The sequence below is a fragment of the Pseudophryne corroboree genome, chromosome 5, assembly GCF_028390025.1.
Source record: "Pseudophryne corroboree isolate aPseCor3 chromosome 5, aPseCor3.hap2, whole genome shotgun sequence".
Lineage (NCBI taxonomy): Eukaryota > Metazoa > Chordata > Amphibia > Anura > Myobatrachidae > Pseudophryne > Pseudophryne corroboree.
In genome coordinates, this window is record NC_086448.1 from 846,265,747 (window position 1) to 846,286,184 (window position 20,438).

The 20,438-nt window shown below is 45.4% G+C and overlaps 1 protein-coding gene across 1 annotated transcript in view; it reads right to left on the reverse strand.

The window, feature by feature from the left end:
* Positions 1 to 11,723: 11,723 nt before the first annotated feature.
* Positions 11,724 to 20,438, reverse strand: part of LOC134929705 (hepatitis A virus cellular receptor 1-like) — a 54,212-nt gene continuing 45,497 nt past the window's right edge. The window contains exons 10-11 of the mRNA XM_063925283.1: positions 20,128 to 20,235; positions 11,724 to 11,836 (exon numbers count right to left, since the gene is read on the reverse strand). Coding sequence (XP_063781353.1) covers positions 11,724 to 11,836; positions 20,128 to 20,235 — 221 coding nt within the window. The remainder of the gene's footprint in view (positions 11,837 to 20,127; positions 20,236 to 20,438) is intronic.

Consider the following 20,438-nt stretch of genomic DNA (forward strand, 5'->3'; position numbering starts at 1 on the left):
ACCATCTGGGTGGTAGTTGACCGGTTCACCAAGATGGCACACTTCATTCCTCTCACCGGTCTTCCGTCAGCTTCCAAGTTGGCTCAAGTATTCATACAAGAGATCTTCCGACTCCACGGTCTTCCTGAAGAAATTATCTCAGATCGAGGAGTTCAATTCACAGCCAAATTCTGGCGAAGTTTATGTCAAGTCCTCCAAGTCAAGCTAAAGTTTTCCACGGCTTACCATCCTCAGACCAATGGTCAAACCGAGAGGGTGAATCAGGACTTGGAGGCCTTCCTCCGCATCTATGTGTCCTCCTCTCAAGATGACTGGGTTCAATTACTTCCCTGGGCCGAGTTCTGTCATAACAACCAGTATCATTCTTCATCTGCTTCAACACCATTCTTCACTAACTTTGGATTCCACCCTAAAGTCCCTGAGTTCCAACCGCTTCCAGCAACTTCTGTTCCCGCAGTGGATATCACCTTGCATCAGTTTGCCAATATCTGGAAGAGCGTACGATCAGCTCTGCTCAAGGCATCGTTCAGGTACAAGAAGTTTGCGGATAAGAAGCGTCGAGCAGTTCCTGCTCTCAAGGTGGGTGATCGGGTATGGTTATCCACGAAGAATTTGAGGTTAAGAGTTCCCAGTATGAAGTTTGCACCTCGCTATATCGGTCCTTTCAAGATTGAACAAGTCATCAATCCTGTTGCTTACAGACTCCAGTTGCCTCCCTTCTTAAAAATACCCAGGACATTCCATGTTTCCCTGTTGAAACCGCTGATCTTGAATCGGTTTCATTCCTCACTTCCTCCAACTCCGAAAGTCCAAACTCAACGAGGCGTTGAGTATGAAGTGGCCAAGATCCTGGACTCACGTCACCGTTACGGTCAACTACAATATCTTATTGACTGGAAGGGTTATGGTCCTGAGGAACGTTCATGGACCAATGCTTCTGATGTCCATGCTCCTGCCTTGGTCCGGAGATTCCATTCCAAGTTTCCTCAAAAGCCAAAGAAGTGTCCTGGGGCCACTCCTAAAGGGGGGGGTGCTGTCACGATCCGGGTATCTGGACGCCATTTCTTACCCATCAGATGCCTCCTAAGGCTGGCTCAGCGCTCCAGGACCGGATCCCATCTGTTATCCTGATGTGTACATTCCTGTATCCTCTCCTGTCACTCTGGGACGCTGTCACAGTAATCGCCATATTACACCTGGCATGGCGTCTCCCGCGGCCTCCGCCACCGTCCCTGAACTTCTGCATGCAGAGTGTCTGAGTGGCGATTACGTCAGCCGCGGCCTCCGCTGTGTCCACGTGGTTGGATGTGCATCTGTCAGCCTGGCGCCTCCTGTCTCCGGTGGCCGGCGCCGCCATTACTGTTTTCATTACCACATGGATTACAAACCAAACTTCCCTCCAAGTGTCTGCATGGGCGCAGCCATCTTGGATTCTGTCAGCTGATCATTTCCACCAATCTGTTCTCAGTATTGATAATCTGCATAATTGCCTAGCCAATCCCTTCCTTGCTGCAGGTATAAATACACTGTGCCTGAGCAAGGAAGGCGTCAGTGCTTTGGTTGTCAAACCTAGTTCCAGTTTGTCTCTCTTCTGTGAATGTCTTCCAGGTTCCAGATCCTGTCTCCAGACTTCTGCTATAGAGACCCGCACCAGCATTCCATCTGCGGTGTAGCCTGACTCTCCGATCCATTCTGGACTCACCTGTTTCCAGCTACAACATCACCTGCTTCCAGCTCAGCTTCCAGCAGTGTACAGCTTCTCTTAAAGGGCCGGTGTCCTTTCTGCAGTTTACCACTCTCCACCGGTATTATTATTTCTCCGCTCTCAAGTTCTACATTTCAGTTCATATTTCATCGCTCCCAAGTTCATTTATTATTTAACTGGTTCCAGCCAGTATCCACTCCGTGCTAACAACAGTCTGGTTCCAGCCAGTATCCACAGCAGCTGTTTTATCTTCAGCAACCCAGCTTTTCCTGGAACACCAGCTGGCACAATCCTGGGTTATCTCCATTGCTACAGTCGGGCCTGGTAAGGACTTTCCATCTAGAAGATCATAAGAACTATCTCACACTACCAGTGCCCTGTGGCTCCTGCCATCCTGTAGTACCCAGGAACTGTATTTATTCTTTGCTGACTTTTACGTTTTCTTTTACTGCTGCTGTGTTGCGGAGTTGTCATAATAAACATCATTGACTTTTATCCAAGTTGTCGTGGTCACGCCTTCGGGCAGTTATTATTCATGTTACTTACATGTCCAGGGGTCTGATACAACCTCCCAGGTTCCGGTACATCTCAGCCCCTACAACTGAGGCTGCCTCCCGTCAGCTCAGGCCCTCAGTTGTGACACTACTTCCTCGCTTAAATAAGTACCTATCAGTGGGATATTCTCATTATTGAGATTATGTGTTAGTCCCTGAATTGGGTCCTCTCTAGTAAATACTGTTGAAAAAAACTCATTTAGTGTGTCCGCTTTGTCATTATCATTTTTGCTTAAGACTCCCAACTTGTCTTTTAAAGGGCCTATACTCTCCTTCTTTAATCTCTTGCTATTAATGTATTTAAATAATTTTTTGGGATTCGCTTTGCTTTCCTTTGCTACTAGTTTTTCAGTTTCTACTTTAGCCGCTCTTATTTCCTTTTTGCATATTTTGTTACATTCCTTATAGTGCTGAAATGACTCTGCTTCCCCGTCAGATTTGTATTTTTTAAATGCTCGCCTTTTCTTGCCCATAAGTTCCTTTATCTTTTTGTTAAGCCACATCGGTTTATGATTTTTATTCCTTTTTTTGGTGCTCGTATGAATAAATTTGAGTGTATTTTTAGCTAGCAGGAATTTTAGTTCCTCCCATTTCTCCGTAGTATTTTTTCCTAAAAACAAACCTTCCCATTCAATGTCCCTGAAAAATACCCTCATCTTTTCAAAATTCGCTTTGCTAAAGTTTAGAGTCCTAGTTGAGCCAGTATAGGGCTGTTTATGAAAACTGATATTGAATGTGACCATATTGTGGTCGCTGTTTTCTATGGGTTCCCCTACTATAATACCTGATACCAAATCCCCATTGTTTGTTAATGCCAGGTCTAAGATTGCATTGTACCTAGTTGGTTCCTCAATTAGTTGAACTAAGCAGTTATCATTACACTCACACTCCCTATAGTGTCCTTGTCTGTCTATATCACACTCTCTATACCGTCCTTGTCTGTCTATATCACACTCTCTATACCGTCCTTGTCTGCCTACATCACACTCTCTATACTGTCCTTGTCTGTCTATAACACACTTTCTATACTGTCCTTGTCTGTCTATATCACACTTTCTATACTGTCCTTGTCTCTCTACACCACACTTTCTATACTGTCCTTGTCTGTCTATATCACACTCTCTATACTGTCCTTATCGGTCTACATCACACTCTCTATACTGCCCTGGTCTGTCTACATCACACTCTCTATACTGTCCTTGTCTGTCTGCATCACACTCTCTATACTGTCCTTGTCTGCCTACATCACACTCTCTATACTGCCCTTGTCTGTTCAAATCACATTTTCTATACTGTCCTTGTCTGTCTATATCACTCTCTATACTGTCATTGTCTGTCTACATCACACTCTCTATACTGTCCCTATATGTCTTCATCAAACTCTATATACTGTCCTTATCTGTCTACATCACGCTCTCTATACTGTACCTATATGTCTACACCAAACTCTCTATACTGTCCATATATGTCTACATCACACTCTCTATGCTGCCCCTATATGTCTACATCACACTCTCTATACTATCCTTCTCTGCCTACATCACACTTTCTATACTGTCCTTGTCTGCCTACATCACACTCTCTATACTGTCCTTGTCTGTCTACATCACAATCTCTATACTGTCCTTGTCTGTCTATATCACACTCTCTATACTGTCCTTATCTGTCTACATCACACTCTCTATATTGTCCTGGTCTGTCTACATCACACTCTCTATACTGTCCTTGTTGGTCTGCGTCACACTCTCTATACTGTCCTTGTCTGTCTACATCACACTCTCTATACTGTCCTTGTCTGTCTACATCACACTCTCTATACTGCCCTTGTATTTCTACATCACACTCTCTATACTGTCCTTGTCTTTCTACATCACACTCTCTATACTGTCCATGTCTGTCTACATCACATGCTCTATACTGTCCCTATATGTCTACATCACACAAATTATACTGTCCCTATATGTCTACATCACACTCTATGCTACCCCTATATGTCTACATCACACTCTCTATACTGTCCCTATATGTGTATATCACACTCCATATACTGTCTTTGTCTGTGTGTGTTACGCTCTCTATACTGTCATTGTCTGTGTTACGCTCTCTATACTGTCCCTATATGTCTACTAGAGATGAGCGGGTTCGGTTTCTTTGAATCCGAACCCGCACGAACTTCACTTTTTTTTTCACGGGTCCGAGCGACTCGGATCTTCCCGCCTTGCTCGGTTAACCCGAGCGCGCCCGAACGTCATCATGACGCTGTCGGATTCTCGCGAGACTCGGATTCTATATAAGGAGCCGCGCGTCGCCGCCATTTTCACACGTGCATTGAGATTGATAGGGAGAGGACGTGGCTGGCGTCCTCTCCATTAGAATAGATTAGAAGAGAGAGAGAGAGAGAGAGAGATTGTGCAGACAGAGTTTACCACAGTGACCAGTGCAGTTGTTGTTAAGTTAACTTTTATTTAATATATCCGTTCACTGCCTGAAAAAAACGATACACAGCAGTCACACAGTGTGACTCAGTCTGTGTGCACTCAGCTCAGCCCAGTGTGCTGCACATCAATGTATAAAAGCTTATAATAATTGTGGGGGAGACTGGGGAGCACTGCAGGTTGTTATAGCAGGAGCCAGGAGTACATAATATTATATTAATTTAAAATTAAACAGTGCACACTTTTGCTGCAGGAGTGCCACTGCCAGTGTGACTAGTGGTGACCAGTGCCTGACCACCAGTATAGTAGTATATTGTTGTATACTATCTCTTTATCAACCAGTCTATATTAGCAGCAGACACAGTACAGTGCGGTAGTTCACGGCTGTGGCTACCTCTGTGTCGGCAGTCGGCACTCGGCAGGCAGTCCGTCCATCCATAATTGTATAATTATATACCACCTAACCGTGGTATTTTTTTTTCTTTCTTTATACCGTCGTCATAGTCATACTAGTTGTTACGAGTATACTACTATCTCTTTATCAACCAGTGTACAGTGCGGTAGTTCACGGCTGTGGCTACCTCTGTGTCGGCAGTCGGCAGGCAGTCCGTCCATCCATAATTGTATTATTATAATATATACCACCTAACCGTGGTTTTTTTTTCATTCTTTATACCGTCATAGTGTCATACTAGTTGTTACGAGTATACTACTATCTCTTTATCAACCAGTGTACAGTGCGGTAGTTCACGGCTGTGGCTACCTCTGTGTCGGCAGTCGGCAGGCAGTCCGTCCATCCATAATTGTATTATAATATATACCACCTAACCGTGGTTTTTTTTTCATTCTTTATACCGTCATAGTGTCATACTAGTTGTTACGAGTATACTACTATCTCTTTATCAACCAGTGTACAGTGCGGTAGTTCACGGCTGTGGCTACCTCTGTGTCGGCAGTCGGCAGGCAGTCCGTCCATCCATAATTGTATTATAATATATACCACCTAACCGTGGTTTTTTTTTTCATTCTTTATACCGTCATAGTCAGTCATACTAGTTGTTACGAGTATACTACTATCTCTTTATCAACCAGTGTACAGTGCGGTAGTTCACGGCTGTGGCTACCTCTGTGTCGGCACTCGGCAGGCAGTCCGTCCATCCATAATTGTATTATAATATATACCACCTAACCGTGGTTTTTTTTTCATTCTTTATACCGTCATAGTGTCATACTAGTTGTTACGAGTATACTACTATCTCTTTATCAACCAGTGTACAGTGCGGTAGTTCACGGCTGTGGCTACCTCTGTGTCGGCAGTCGGCAGGCAGTCCGTCCATCCATAATTGTATTATAATATATACCACCTAACCGTGGTTTTTTTTTCATTCTTTATACCGTCATAGTGTCATACTAGTTGTTACGAGTATACTACTATCTCTTTATCAACCAGTGTACAGTGCGGTAGTTCACGGCTGTGGCTACCTCTGTGTCGGCAGTCGGCAGGCAGTCCGTCCATCCATAATTGTATTATAATATATACCACCTAACCGTGGTTTTTTTTTCATTCTTTATACCGTCATAGTCAGTCATACTAGTTGTTACGAGTATACTACTATCTCTTTATCAACCAGTGTACAGTGCGGTAGTTCACGGCTGTGGCTACCTCTGTGTCGGAACTCGGCAGGCAGTCCGTCCATCCATAATTGTATTACAATATATACCACCTAACCGTGGTTTTTTTTTCATTCTTTATACCGTCATAGTCAGTCATACTAGTTGTTACGAGTATACTACTATCTCTTTATCAACCAGTGTACAGTGCGGTAGTTCACGGCTGTGGCTACCTCTGTGTCGGAACTCGGCAGGCAGTCCGTCCATCCATAATTGTATTACAATATATACCACCTAACCGTGGTTTTTTTTTCATTCTTTATACCGTCATAGTCAGTCATACTAGTTGTTACGAGTATACTACTATCTCTTTATCAACCAGTGTACAGTGCGGTAGTTCACGGCTGTGGCTACCTCTGTGTCGGAACTCGGCAGGCAGTCCGTCCATCCATAATTGTATTATTATAATATATACCACCTAACCGTGGTTTTTTTTTCATTCTTTATACCGTCATAGTGTCATACTAGTTGTTACGAGTATACTACTATCTCTTTATCAACCAGTGTACAGTGCGGTAGTTCACGGCTGTGGCTACCTCTGTGTCGGCAGTCGGCAGGCAGTCCGTCCATCCATAATTGTATTATAATATATACCACCTAACCGTGGTTTTTTTTTCATTCTTTATACCGTCATAGTCAGTCATACTAGTTGTTACGAGTATACTACTATCTCTTTATCAACCAGTGTACAGTGCGGTAGTTCACGGCTGTGGCTACCTCTGTGTCGGCACTCGGCAGGCAGTCCGTCCATCCATAATTGTATTACAATATATACCACCTAACCGTGGTTTTTTTATACCACCTAACCGTGGCAGTCCGTCCATAATTGTATACTAGTATCCAATCCATCCATCTCCATTGTTTACCTGAGGTGCCTTTTAGTTCTGCCTATAAAATATGGAGAACAAAAAAGTTGAGGTTCCAAAATTAGGGAAAGATCAAGATCCACTTCCACCTCGTGCTGAAGCTGCTGCCACTAGTCATGGCCGAGACGATGAAATGCCAGCAACGTCGTCTGCCAAGGCCGATGCCCAATGTCATAGTACAGAGCATGTCAAATCCAAAACACCAAATATCAGAAAAAAAAGGACTCCAAAACCTAAAATAAAATTGTCGGAGGAGAAGCGTAAACTTGCCAATATGCCATTTACCACACGGAGTGGCAAGGAACGGCTGAGGCCCTGGCCTATGTTCATGGCTAGTGGTTCAGCTTCACATGAGGATGGAAGCACTCAGCCTCTCGCTAGAAAACTGAAAAGACTCAAGCTGGCAAAAGCACCGCAAAGAACTGTGCGTTCTTTGAAATCCCAAATCCACAAGGAGAGTCCAATTGTGTCGTTTGCGATGCCTGACCTTCCCAACACTGGACGTGAAGAGCATGCGCCTTCCACTATTTGCATGCCCCCTGCAAGTGCTGGAAGGAGCACCCGCAGTCCAGTTCCTGATAGTCAGATTGAAGATGTCAGTGTTGAAGTACACCAGGATGAGGAGGATATGGGTGTTGCTGGCGCTGGGGAGGAAATTGACCAGAAGGATTCTGATGGTGAGGTGGTTTGTTTAAGTCAGGCACCCGGGGAGACACCTGTTGTCCGTGGGAGGAATATGGCCGTTGACATGCCAGGTGAAAATACCAAAAAAATCAGCTCTTCGGTGTGGAGGTATTTCACCAGAAATGCGGACAACAAGTGTCAAGCCGTGTGTTCCCTTTGTCAAGCTGTAATAAGTAGGGGTAAGGACGTTAACCACCTCGGAACATCCTCCCTTATACGTCACCTGCAGCGCATTCATAATAAGTCAGTGACAAGTTCAAAAACTTTGGGTGACAGCGGAAGCAGTCCACTGACCAGTAAATCCCTTCCTCTTGTAACCAAGCTCACGCAAACCACCCCACCAACTCCCTCAGTGTCAATTTCCTCCTTCCCCAGGAATGCCAATAGTCCTGCAGGCCATGTCACTGGCAAGTCTGACGAGTCCTCTCCTGCCTGGGATTCCTCCGATGCATCCTTGCGTGTAACGCCTACTGCTGCTGGCGCTGCTGTTGTTGCCGCTGGGAGTCGATGGTCATCCCAGAGGGGAAGTCGTAAGCCCACTTGTACTACTTCCAGTAAGCAATTGACTGTTCAACAGTCCTTTGCGAGGAAGATGAAATATCACAGCAGTCATCCTACTGCAAAGCGGATAACTGAGGCCTTGGCATCCTGGGTGGTGAGAAACGTGGTTCCGGTATCCATCATTACTGCAGAGCCAACTAGAGACTTGTTGGAGGTACTGTGTCCCCGGTACCAAATACCATCTAGGTTCCATTTCTCTAGGCAGGCGATACCGAAAATGTACACAGACCTCAGAAAAAGAGTCACCAGTGTCCTAAAAAATGCAGCTGTACCCAATGTCCACTTAACCACGGACATGTGGACAAGTGGAGCAGGGCAGGGTCAGGACTATATGACTGTGACAGCCCACTGGGTAGATGTATGGACTCCCGCCGCAAGAACAGCAGCGGCGGCACCAGTAGCAGCATCTCGCAAACGCCAACTCTTTCCTAGGCAGGCTACGCTTTGTATCACCGCTTTCCAGAATACGCACACAGCTGAAAACCTCTTACGGCAACTGAGGAAGATCATCGCGGAATGGCTTACCCCAATTGGACTCTCCTGTGGATTTGTGGCATCGGACAACGCCAGCAATATTGTGTGTGCATTAAATCTGGGCCAATTCCAGCACGTCCCATGTTTTGCACATACCTTGAATTTGGTGGTGCAGAATTTTTTAAAAAACGACAGGGGCGTGCAAGAGATGCTGTCGGTGGCCAGAAGAATTGCGGGACACTTTCGGCGTACAGGCACCACGTACAGAAAACTGGAGCACCACCAAAAACTACTGAACCTGCCCTGCCATCATCTGAAGCAAGAAGTGGTAACGAGGTGGAATTCAACCCTCTATATGCTTCAGAGGTTGGAGGAGCAGCAAAAGGCCATTCAAGCCTATACAATTGAGCACGATATAGTAGGTGGAATGCACCTGTCTCAAGTGCAGTGGAGAATGATTTCAACGTTGTGCAAGGTTCTGATGCCCTTTGAACTTGCCACACGTGAAGTCAGTTCAGACACTGCCAGCCTGAGTCAGGTCATTCCCCTCATCAGGCTTTTGCAGAAGAAGCTGGAGGCATTGAAGGAGGAGCTAACACGGAGCGATTCCGCTAGGCATGTGGGACTTGTGGATGCAGCCCTTAATTCGCTTAACAAGGATTCACGGGTGGTCAATCTGTTGAAATCAGAGCACTACATTTTGGCCACCGTGCTCGATCCTAGATTTAAAGCCTACCTTGGATCTCTCTTTCCGGCAGACACAGGTCTGCTGGGGTTGAAAGACCTGCTGGTGACAAAATTGTCAAGTCAAGCGGAACGCGACCTGTCAACATCTCCTCCTTCACATTCTCCCGCAACTGGGGGTGCGAGGAAAAGGCTCAGAATTCCGAGCCCACCCGCTGGCGGTGATGCAGGGCAGTCTGGAGCGACTGCTGATGCTGACATCTGGTCCGGACTGAAGGACCTGACAACGATTACGGACATGTCGTCTACTGTCACTGCATATGATTCTCTCAACATTGATAGAATGGTGGAGGATTATATGAGTGACCGCATCCAAGTAGGCACGTCACACAGTCCGTACTTATACTGGCAGGAAAAAGAGGCAATTTGGAGGCCCTTGCACAAACTGGCTTTATTCTACCTAAGTTGCCCTCCCACAAGTGTGTACTCCGAAAGAGTGTTTAGTGCCGCCGCTCACCTTGTCAGCAATCGGCGTACGAGGTTACATCCAGAAAATGTGGAGAAGATGATGTTCATTAAAATGAATTATAATCAATTCCTCCGCGGAGACATTGACCAGCAGCAATTGCCTCCACAAAGTACACAGGGAGCTGAGATGGTGGATTCCAGTGGGGACGAATTGATAATCTGTGAGGAGGGGGATGTACACGGTGATATATCGGAGGGTGAAGATGAGGTGGACATCTTGCCTCTGTAGAGCCAGTTTGTGCAAGGAGAGATTTAGAGCCAGTTTGTGCAAGGAGAGATTAATTGCTTCTTTTTTGGGGGGGGTCCAAACCAACCCGTCATATCAGTCACAGTCGTGTGGCAGACCCTGTCACTGAAATGATGGGTTGGTTAAAGTGTGCATGTCCTGTTTTGTTTATACAACATAAGGGTGGGTGGGAGGGCCCAAGGATAATTCCATCTTGCACCTCTTTTTTCTTTTCTTTTTCTTTGCATCATGTGCTGATTGGGGAGGGTTTTTTGGAAGGGACATCCTGCGTGACACTGCAGTGCCACTCCTAGATGGGCCCGGTGTTTGTGTCGGCCACTAGGGTCGCTAATCTTACTCACACAGCTACCTCATTGCGCCTCTTTTTTTCTTTGCGTCATGTGCTGTTTGGGGAGGGTTTTTTGGAAGGGACATCCTGCGTGACACTGCAGTACCACTCCTAGATGTGCCCGGGTTTGTGTCGGCCACTAGGGTCGCTAATCTTACTCACACAGTCAGCTACCTCATTGCGCCTCTTTTTTTCTTTGCGTCAGTGCTGTTTGGGGAGGGTTTTTTGGAAGGGCCATCCTGCGTGACACTGCAGTGCCACTCCTAGATGGGCCCGGTGTTTGTGTCGGCCACTAGGGTCGCTAATCTTACTCACAACAGCTACCTCATTGCGCCTCTTTTTTTCTTTGCGTCATGTGCTGTTTGGGAGGGTTTTTTGGAAGGGACATCCTGCGTGACACTGCAGTGCCACTCCTAGATGGGCCCGGTGTTTGTGTCGGCCACTAGGGTCGCTTATCCTTACTCACACAGCGACCTCGGTGCAAATTTTAGGACTAAAATAATATTGTGAGGTGTGAGGTATTCAGAATAGACTGAAAATGAGTGTAAATTATGGTTTTTGAGGTTAATAATACTTTGGGATCAAATGACCCCAAATTCTATGATTTAAGCTGTTTTTTAGTGTTTTTGGAAAAAAACACCCCGAATCCAAAACACACCCGAATCCGACAAAATAATTCGGTGAGGTTTGCCAAAACGCGTTCGAACCAAAACACGGCCGCGGAACCGAACCCAAAACCAAAACACAAAACCCACGAAAAAATTTCAGGCGCTCATCTCTAATGTCTACATCATACTCTCTACTGCCTTGATGTCTACATCACACTCTCTATAGTGTCCTTGTCTGTCTACATCACACTCTCTATACTGTCCTTGTCTGTCTATATAATAATGTAATTAGTGTATATCACAAGCTCCCCAGGAAACACGCGCCCCCCCCCCCCCCACCCCACATCTCCTGGCACCCCAGTATGGATAATTGATGTCTTACTGGGATAAGTGGTTTCCTGTCCCTAGATGGGTGGTCGGTGGCTCAGTGGTCTCCTCCCTGGTTGTATAGATCGGGTCGGGTCCTGTAGTAACATCACTCGTGTATGTCGCTGTAATATAAACATGTTATTACTGAGCAGGCCTCATGTGTCATTCTCTTCTATATGTACCATCATCCATACTGTCCTTGTCTGTCTATATCACTCTCTTCTATACTGTCCTTGTCTGTCTGAGATGTGCACCGGAAATTTTTCGGGTTTGTGTTTTGTTTGGGTTCGGTTTCCGTGGCCGTGTTTTGGGTTCGATCGCGTTTTGCAAAACCTCACCGAATTTTTTTTGTCGGATTCGGGTGTGTTTTGGATTCGGGTGTTTTTTTTTCAAAAACCCTAAAAAACAGCTTAAATCATAGAATTTGGGGGTCATTTTGATCCCAAAGTATTATTAACCTCAATAACCATAATTTCCACTCATTTTCAGTCTATTCTGAACACCTCACACCTCACAATATTATTTTAGTCCTAAATTTGCACCGAGGTCGCTGGAATGACTAAGCTCAGCGACCAAATGTGGCCGACACAAACACCGGGCCCATCTAGGAGTGGCACTGCAGTGTCACGCAGGATGGCCCTTTCAAAAAACACCCCCCAAACAGCACATGACGCAAAGAAAAATGAAAGAAAAAAGAGGTGCAAGATGGAATTGTCCTTGGGCCCTCCCACCCACCCTTATGTTGTATAAACAGGACATGCACACTTTAACCAACCCATCATTTCAGTGACAGGGTCTGCCACACGACTGTGACTGATATGACGGGATGGTTTGGACCCCCACCAAAAAAGAAGCAATTAATCTCTCCTTGCACAAACTGGCTCTACAGAGGCAAGATGTCCACCTCATCATCATCCTCCGATATATCACTGTGTACATCCCCCTCCTCACAGATTATCAATTCGTCCCCACTGGAATCCACCATCTCAGCTCCCTGTGTACTTTGTGGAGGCAATTGCTGCTATTGAATGTCTCCATGGAGGAATTGATTATAATTCATTTTAATGAACATCATCTTCTCCACATTTTCTGGAAGTAACCTCGTACGCCGATTGCTGACAAGGTGAGCGGCGGCACTAAACACTCTTTCGGAGTACACACTTGTGGGAGGGGCAACTTAGGTAGAATAAAGCCAGTTTGTGCAAGGGCCTCCAAATTGCCTCTTTTTCCTGCCAGTATACGTACGGACTGTCTGACGTGCCTACTTGGATGCGGTCACTCATATAATCCTCCACCATTCTTTCAATGGAGAGAGAATCATATGCAGTGCGAGTAGACGACATGTCCGTAATCGTTGTCAGGTCCTTCAGTCCGGACCAGATGTCAGCATCAGCAGTCGCTCCAGACTGCCCTGCATCACCGCCAGCGGGTGGGCTCGGAATTCTGAGCTTTTCCTCGCACCCCCAGTTGCGGGAGAATGGAAGGAGGAGATGTTGACAGGTCGCGTTCCGCTTGACTTGACAATTTTCTCACCAGCAGTCTTTGAACCCTGCAGACTTGTGTCTGCCGGGAAAGAGAGATCCAAGGTAGGTTTTAAATCTAGGATCGAGCACGGTGGCCAAATGTAGTGCTCTGATTTCAACTGATTGACCACCCGTGAATCCTTGTTAAGCGAATTAAGGGCTCCATCCACAAGTCCACATGCCTAGCGGAATTGCTCAGTGTTAGCTCCTCCTTCAATGTCTCCAGCTTCTTCTGCAAAAGCCTGATGAGGGGAATGACTGACTCAGGCTGGCAGTGTCTGAACTGACTTCACGTGTGGCAAGTTCAAAAGGTTGCAGAACGTTGCACAACGTTGAAAATCATTCTCACACTGCGCTTGAGACAGGTGCATTCCACCTCTATATCGTGGTCAGTTGTATAGGCTTGAATGGCCTTTTGCTGCTCCTCCAACCTCTGAAGCATATAGAGGGTTGAATTCCACCTCGTTACCACTTCTTGCTTCAGATGATGGCAGGGCAGGTTCAGGCGTTTTTTGGTGTTGCTCCAGTCTTCTGTACGTGGTGCCTGTACGCCGAAAGTGTCCCGCAATTCTTCTGGCCACCGACAGCAATCTCTTGCACGCCCCTGTCGTTTTTTCAATAATTCTGCACACCAAATTCAAGGTATGTGCAAAACATGGGACGTGCCTGGAATTTGCCCAGATTTAATGCACACACAATATTGCTGGGCGTTGTCCGATGCCACAAATCCACAGAAGAGTCCAATTGGGGTAAGCCATTCTGCGATGATCTTCCTCAGTTGCCGTAAGAGGTTTCAGCTGTGTGCGTATTCTGAAAGCGGTGATACAAAGCGTAGCCTGCCTAGGAAAGAGTTGGCGTTGCGAGATGCTGCTACTGGTGCCGCCGCTTGCTGTTCTTGCGGGCGGGAGTCAATACATCTACCCAGTGGGCTGTCACAGTCATATAGTCCTGAGTCTGCCCTGCTCCACTTGTCCACATGTCCGTGTTAAGTGGACATTGGGTACAACTGCATTTTTAGGACACTGGTGTGTCTTTTTCTGAGGTCTGTGTACATTTTCGGTATCGCCTGCCTAGAGAAATGAACTAGATGGTATTTGGTACCGGGGACACAGTACCTCAAACAAGTCAATAGTTGGCATCTGCAGTAATGATGGATACCGGAACCACGTTTCTCACCGCCACAGGCTGCAAGGCCTCAGTTATCCGCTTGAAGCAGGATGACTGCTGTGATATTCATCTTCCTCGCAAAGGACTGTTGGACAGTCAATTGCTTGGTGGAAGTAGTAAAAGTTGTCTTACGACTTCCCCTCTGGGATGACCATCGACTCCCAGCAGCAACAACAGCAGCGCCAGCAGCAGTAGGCGTTACACGCAAGGATGCATCGGAGGAATCCCAGGCAGGAGCAGGACTCGTCAGAATTGCCAGTGACATGGCCTGCAGGACAATTGGCATTCCTGGGGAAGGAGGAAATTGACACTGAGGGAGTTGGTGGGGTGGTTTGCGTGAGCTTGGTTACAAGAGGAAGGGATTACTGGTCAGTGGACTGCTTCCGCTGTCCGCCCAAAGTTTTGAACTTGTCACTGACTTATGATGAATGCGCTGCAGGTGACGTATAAGGGAGGATGTTCCGAGGTGGTTAACGTCCTTACCCCTACTTATTACAGCTTGACAAAGGCAACACACGCTTGACACCTGTTGTCCGCATTTCTGTTGAAATACTTCCACACCGAAGAGCTGATTTTTTTGGTATTTTCACCAGGCATGTCAATGGCCATATTCCTCCCACGGACAACAGGTGTCCTCCCCGGGTGCCTGACTTAAACAAACCACCTCACCATCAGAATCCTCCTTGTCAATTCCTCCCCAGCGCCAGCACACACCCCATATCCTCCTCATCCTGGTGTACTTCAACACTGACATCTTCAATCTGACTATCAGGAACTGGACTGCGGTGCTCCTTCCAGCACTTGCAGGGGGCGTGCAAATGGTGGAAGGCGCATGCTCTTCACGTCCAGTGTTGGGAAGGTCAGGCATCGCAACCGACACAATTGGACTCTCCTTGTGGATTTGTGATTTCGAAGAACGCACAGTTCTTTGCTGTGCTTTTGCCAGCTTAAGTCTTTTCATTTTTCTAGCGAGAGGCTGAGTGCTTCCATCCTCATGTGAAGCTGAACCACTAGCCATAAACATAGGCCAGGGCCTCAGCCGTTCCTTGCCACTCCGTGTGGTAAATGGCATATTGGCAAGTTTACGCTTCTCCTCCGACGATTTTATTTTAGATTTTTGAGTCCTTTTTTTACTGATATTTTGTGTTTTGGATTTTACATGCTCTGTACTATGACATTGGGCATCGGCCTTGGCAGACGACGTTGATGGAATTTCATCGTCTCGGCCATGACTAGTGGCAGCAGCTTCAGCACGAGGTGGAAGTGGATCTTGATCTTTCCCTATTTTTGGAACCTCAACATTTTTGTTCTCCATTTTTAATAGGCACAACTAAAAGGCACCTCAGGTAAACAATGGAGATGGATGGATACTAGTATACTTATGGATGACGAGTGACTGACGACACAGAGGTAGCTACAGCCGTGGACTACCGTACTGCGTCTGCTAGTATAGAGATGATAATGATATAAAAAATATATATATATCACTACTGCAGGTATATATAATATAATGACGGACCTCATTTGCGCTCGCCAAGCTGTCGGTAAGCCGGCGGTCGGGCTCCCGGCGCCGGGATGCTGGTCGCCGGGAGCCCGACCGCCGGCCAGCCGTAGTGAACCCCTGGTGGTCACTGGTCAGTCACACTGGCAGCAAAAGTGTGCACTGTACTCCTGCTATAACTGCACCCCAGTCTCCCCCACAATTCAGCTGTGTGAGCAGTGAGCACTCAGCACAGTCAGATATACATAGATGATATTATCATGCAGCACACTGAGGCTGAGCACAGATATGGTATGTGACTGTGTATCGTTTTTTTTCAGGCAGAGAACGGATTATATTAAATAATAAATAAAACTGGTGGTGGTTGAAGAAGATAGAAAAAAAACCCCCACCACAGGTAGGTATACAATTATGGACGAGCACTGACGACACAGAGGTAGCTACAGCCGTGGACTACCGTACTGCGTCTGCTAGTATAGAGATGATAATGATATAAAAAATATATATATATCACTACTGCAGGTATATATAATGACGGACCTGCTGGACACTGTCAGCAGACTCCTAAACTACTAGTATGAAGAAGATAGAAAAATAAACCCCACCACAGGTAGGTATACAATTATGGACGAGCACTGACGACACAGAGGTAGCTACAGCCGTGGACTACCATACTGCGTCTGCTAGTATAGAGATGATAATGATATAAAAAATATATATATATCACTACTGCAGGTATATATAATATAATGACGGACCTGCTGGACACTGTCAGCAGACTCCTAAACTACTAGTATGAAGAAGATAGAAAAATAAACCCCACCACAGGTAGGTATACAATTATGGACGAGCACTGACGACACAGAGGTAGCTACAGCCGTGGACTACCGTACTGCGTCTGCTAATATAGAGATGATAAAGATGATAGAGATGAACAAAAAAAATATAACACTACTGCAGGTAAATATTTATATAATATAATGAATGACGGACCTGCTGGACACTGTCAGCAGAATGCGTTTATAGAATAATAAAAAAAAACACCACAGGAGTGTTTAACTTTTTCAGGCAGACAATATACTGGTGGTCACTGGTCAGTCACACTGGCAGCAAAAGTGTGCACTGTACTCCTGCTATAACTGCACCCCAGTCTCCCCCACAATTCAGCTGTGTGAGCAGTGAGCACTCAGCACAGTCAGATATACATAGATGATATTATCATGCAGCACACTGAGGCTGAGCACAGTTATGGTATGTGACTGTGTATCGTTTTTTTTCAGGCAGAGAACGGATTATATTAAATAATAAATAAAACTGGTGGTGGTCACTAGTAACTATCAGCAAAACTCTGCACTCTGAGTACTCCTAATGCTCCCCAAAATTACTAAGTTAGTAGTAAATCAACTCAAGTGTCTCTATCTATTCTAACGGAGAGGACGCCAGCCACGTCCTCTCCCTATCAATCTCAATGCACGTGTGAAAATGGCGGCGACGCGCGGCTCCTTATATAGAATCCGAGTCTCGCGATAGAATACGAGCCTCGCGAGAATCCGACAGCGGGATGATGACGTTCGGGCGCGCTCGGGTTAACCGAGCAAGGCGGGAAGATCCGAGTCTGCCTCGGACCCGTGTAAAAAGGCTGAAGTTCGGGGGGGTTCGGATTCCGAGGAACCGAACCCGCTCATCTCTACTGTCTATATCACTCTCTCTATACTGTCCTTGTCTGTCTATATCTCACTCTCTATACTGTCCTTGTCTGTCTACATCACTCTCTCTATACTGTCCTTGTCTGTCTACATCACACTCTCTATACTGTCCTTGTCTTTCTATATCATACTCCCTATACTGTCCTTGTCTGTCTATATCACTCTCTCTATACTGTCCTTGTCTGTCTATATCACTCTCTCTATACTGTCCTTGTATGTCTATATCTCACTCTCTATACTGCGCTTGTCTGTCTACATCACTCTCTCTATACTGTCCTTGTTTGTCTACATCACACTCTCTATACTGTCCTTGTCTGTCTATATCACTTTCTCTATACTGTCCTTGTCTGTCTATATCACACTCTCTATACTGTCCTTGTCTGTCTACATCACGCTCTCTACACTGTCCTTGTCTGTCTACATCACACTCTCTATACTGTCCTTGTCTTTCTATATCATACTCTCTATACTGTCCTTGTCTGTCTACATCACACTCTCTGTACTGTCCTTGTCTCTCTACATCACACTCTCTATACTGTCTTTGTCTGTCTATATCACTCTCTCTATACTGTCCTTGTCTGTCTATATCACTCTCTATACTGTCCTTGTCTGTCTACATCACACTCTCTATACTGTCCTTGTCTATCAACATCACTCTCTTTATACTGTCCTTGTTTGTCTACATCACACTCTCTATACTGTCCTTGTCTGTCTATATCACTCTCTCTATACTGTCCTTATCTGTCTATATCACACTCTCTATACTGTCCTTGTCTGTCTACATCACACTCTCTATACTGTCCTTGTCTCTCTACATCACACTCTCTATACTGTCCTTGTCTCTCTACATCACACTCTCTATACTGTTCTTGTCTGTCTACATCACACTCTCTATACTGTCCTTGTCTGTCTATATCATACTCTCTATACTGTCTTTGTCTCTCGTTTTCAAACTATCTATACTATCCTTGTCTGTCTACATCACACTCTGTATACTGTCTTTGTCTGTCTATATCAAACTCTCTATACTGTACTTGTCTGTCTATATCACATTCTCTCTATACTGTCCCTATACGTCTACATCACACTCTCTATACTACCCTTGTTTGTCTAAATCACGCTCTCTATACTGTCCTTGTCTTTTTATATCATACGCTCTATACTGTCTTTGACTGTCTACATCACACTCCCTATACTGTCCTTGTCTGTCTATATCACACTATATATACTGTCTAAATCACATTCTATACTGTCCTTGTCTTTCTATAGCACACTCTCTATACTGTCCTTGACTGTCTACATCACACTCTCTATACTGTCCTTATATGTCTCTATCACATTCTATACTGTCTTTTTCTGTCTATATCACACTCTCTATACTGTCCTTGTCTACCTACATCACACTCTATATACTGTCCCTATATGTCTACATCACACTGTCTATACTGTCCTTGTCTCTCTACATCACACTCTCTATACTGTCCTTGTCTCTCTACATCACTCTCTCTATACTGTCCTTGTCTGCCTACATCACACTCTCTATACTGTCCTTGTCTGTCTATATCTCTCTCTATACTGTCCTTGACTGTCTATATCACACTCTCTATACTGCTCGTGTCTGTCTATATCACACTCTCTATACTGTCCTTGACTGTCTATATCACACTCTCTATACTGTCCTTGGCTGTCTGTGTTATGCTAACGATACTGTCCTTATATGTCTACATAACACACTCTATAATGCCCTTGTCTGTCTGTGTTACGCTCTCTATACTGTCCTTGTCTGTCTACATCACACTCTCTATAGTGTCCCTATATGTCTACATCACACTCTCTATACTGTCCTTGTCTGTCTATATCACTCTCTATACTGGCCTTGTCTGTCTACATCACATTCTAACTGTCCTTGTATGCCTACATCACACTCTCTATACTGTTCTTGTTTGTCTATATTACTCTCTCTATACTGTCCTTGACTGTCTACATCACACTCTCTATACTGTCCTTGTCTGTCTGTGTTACGCTCTCTATACTGTCCTTGTCTGTCTACATCACACTCTCTACACTGTCCTTGTCTGTCTATATCACACTCTCTATACTGTCCTTGTCTGTCTACATCACACTCTCTATACCGTCCTTGTCTGTCTGTGTTACACTCTCTATACTGTCCTTGTCTGTCTACATCACACTCTCTATACTGTCCCTATATGTCTACATCACACTATCTATAGTGTCCTTGTCTGTCTACATCACACTCTCTATACTGTCCTTGTCTATCTACATCACACTCTCTATACTGTCCTTGTCTGTCTTTATCATTATCTATACTGTCCTTCTCTGTCTACATTACACTCTCTATACTATGCTTGTCTGTCTATAAGACACTCTCTATACTGTCCTTGTCTGTCTATATGATAAATGTAATTAGTGTATCACACAAGCTCCCCAGGAAACACGCTCCCCCCCCCCCCCCCCCACATCTCCTGTCACCCCAGTATGGATAACTGATGTCTTACTGGGATAAGTGGTTCCTGTCCCTAGATGGGTGGTCGGTGGCTCAGTGGTCTCCTCCCTGGTTGTATAGATCGGGTCGGGTCCTTTAGTAACATCACTCGTGTATGTCGCTGTAATATAAACATGTTATTACTGAGCAGCCTCATGTGTCATTCTCTTCTATATGTACCATCATCCATACTGTCCTTGTCTGTCTATATCACACTCTCTATACCGTCCTTGTCTGTCTATATCACACTCTCTATACTGTCCTTGTCTGTCTATATCACACTCTCTATACTGTCCTTATCGTCTACATCACACTCTCTATACT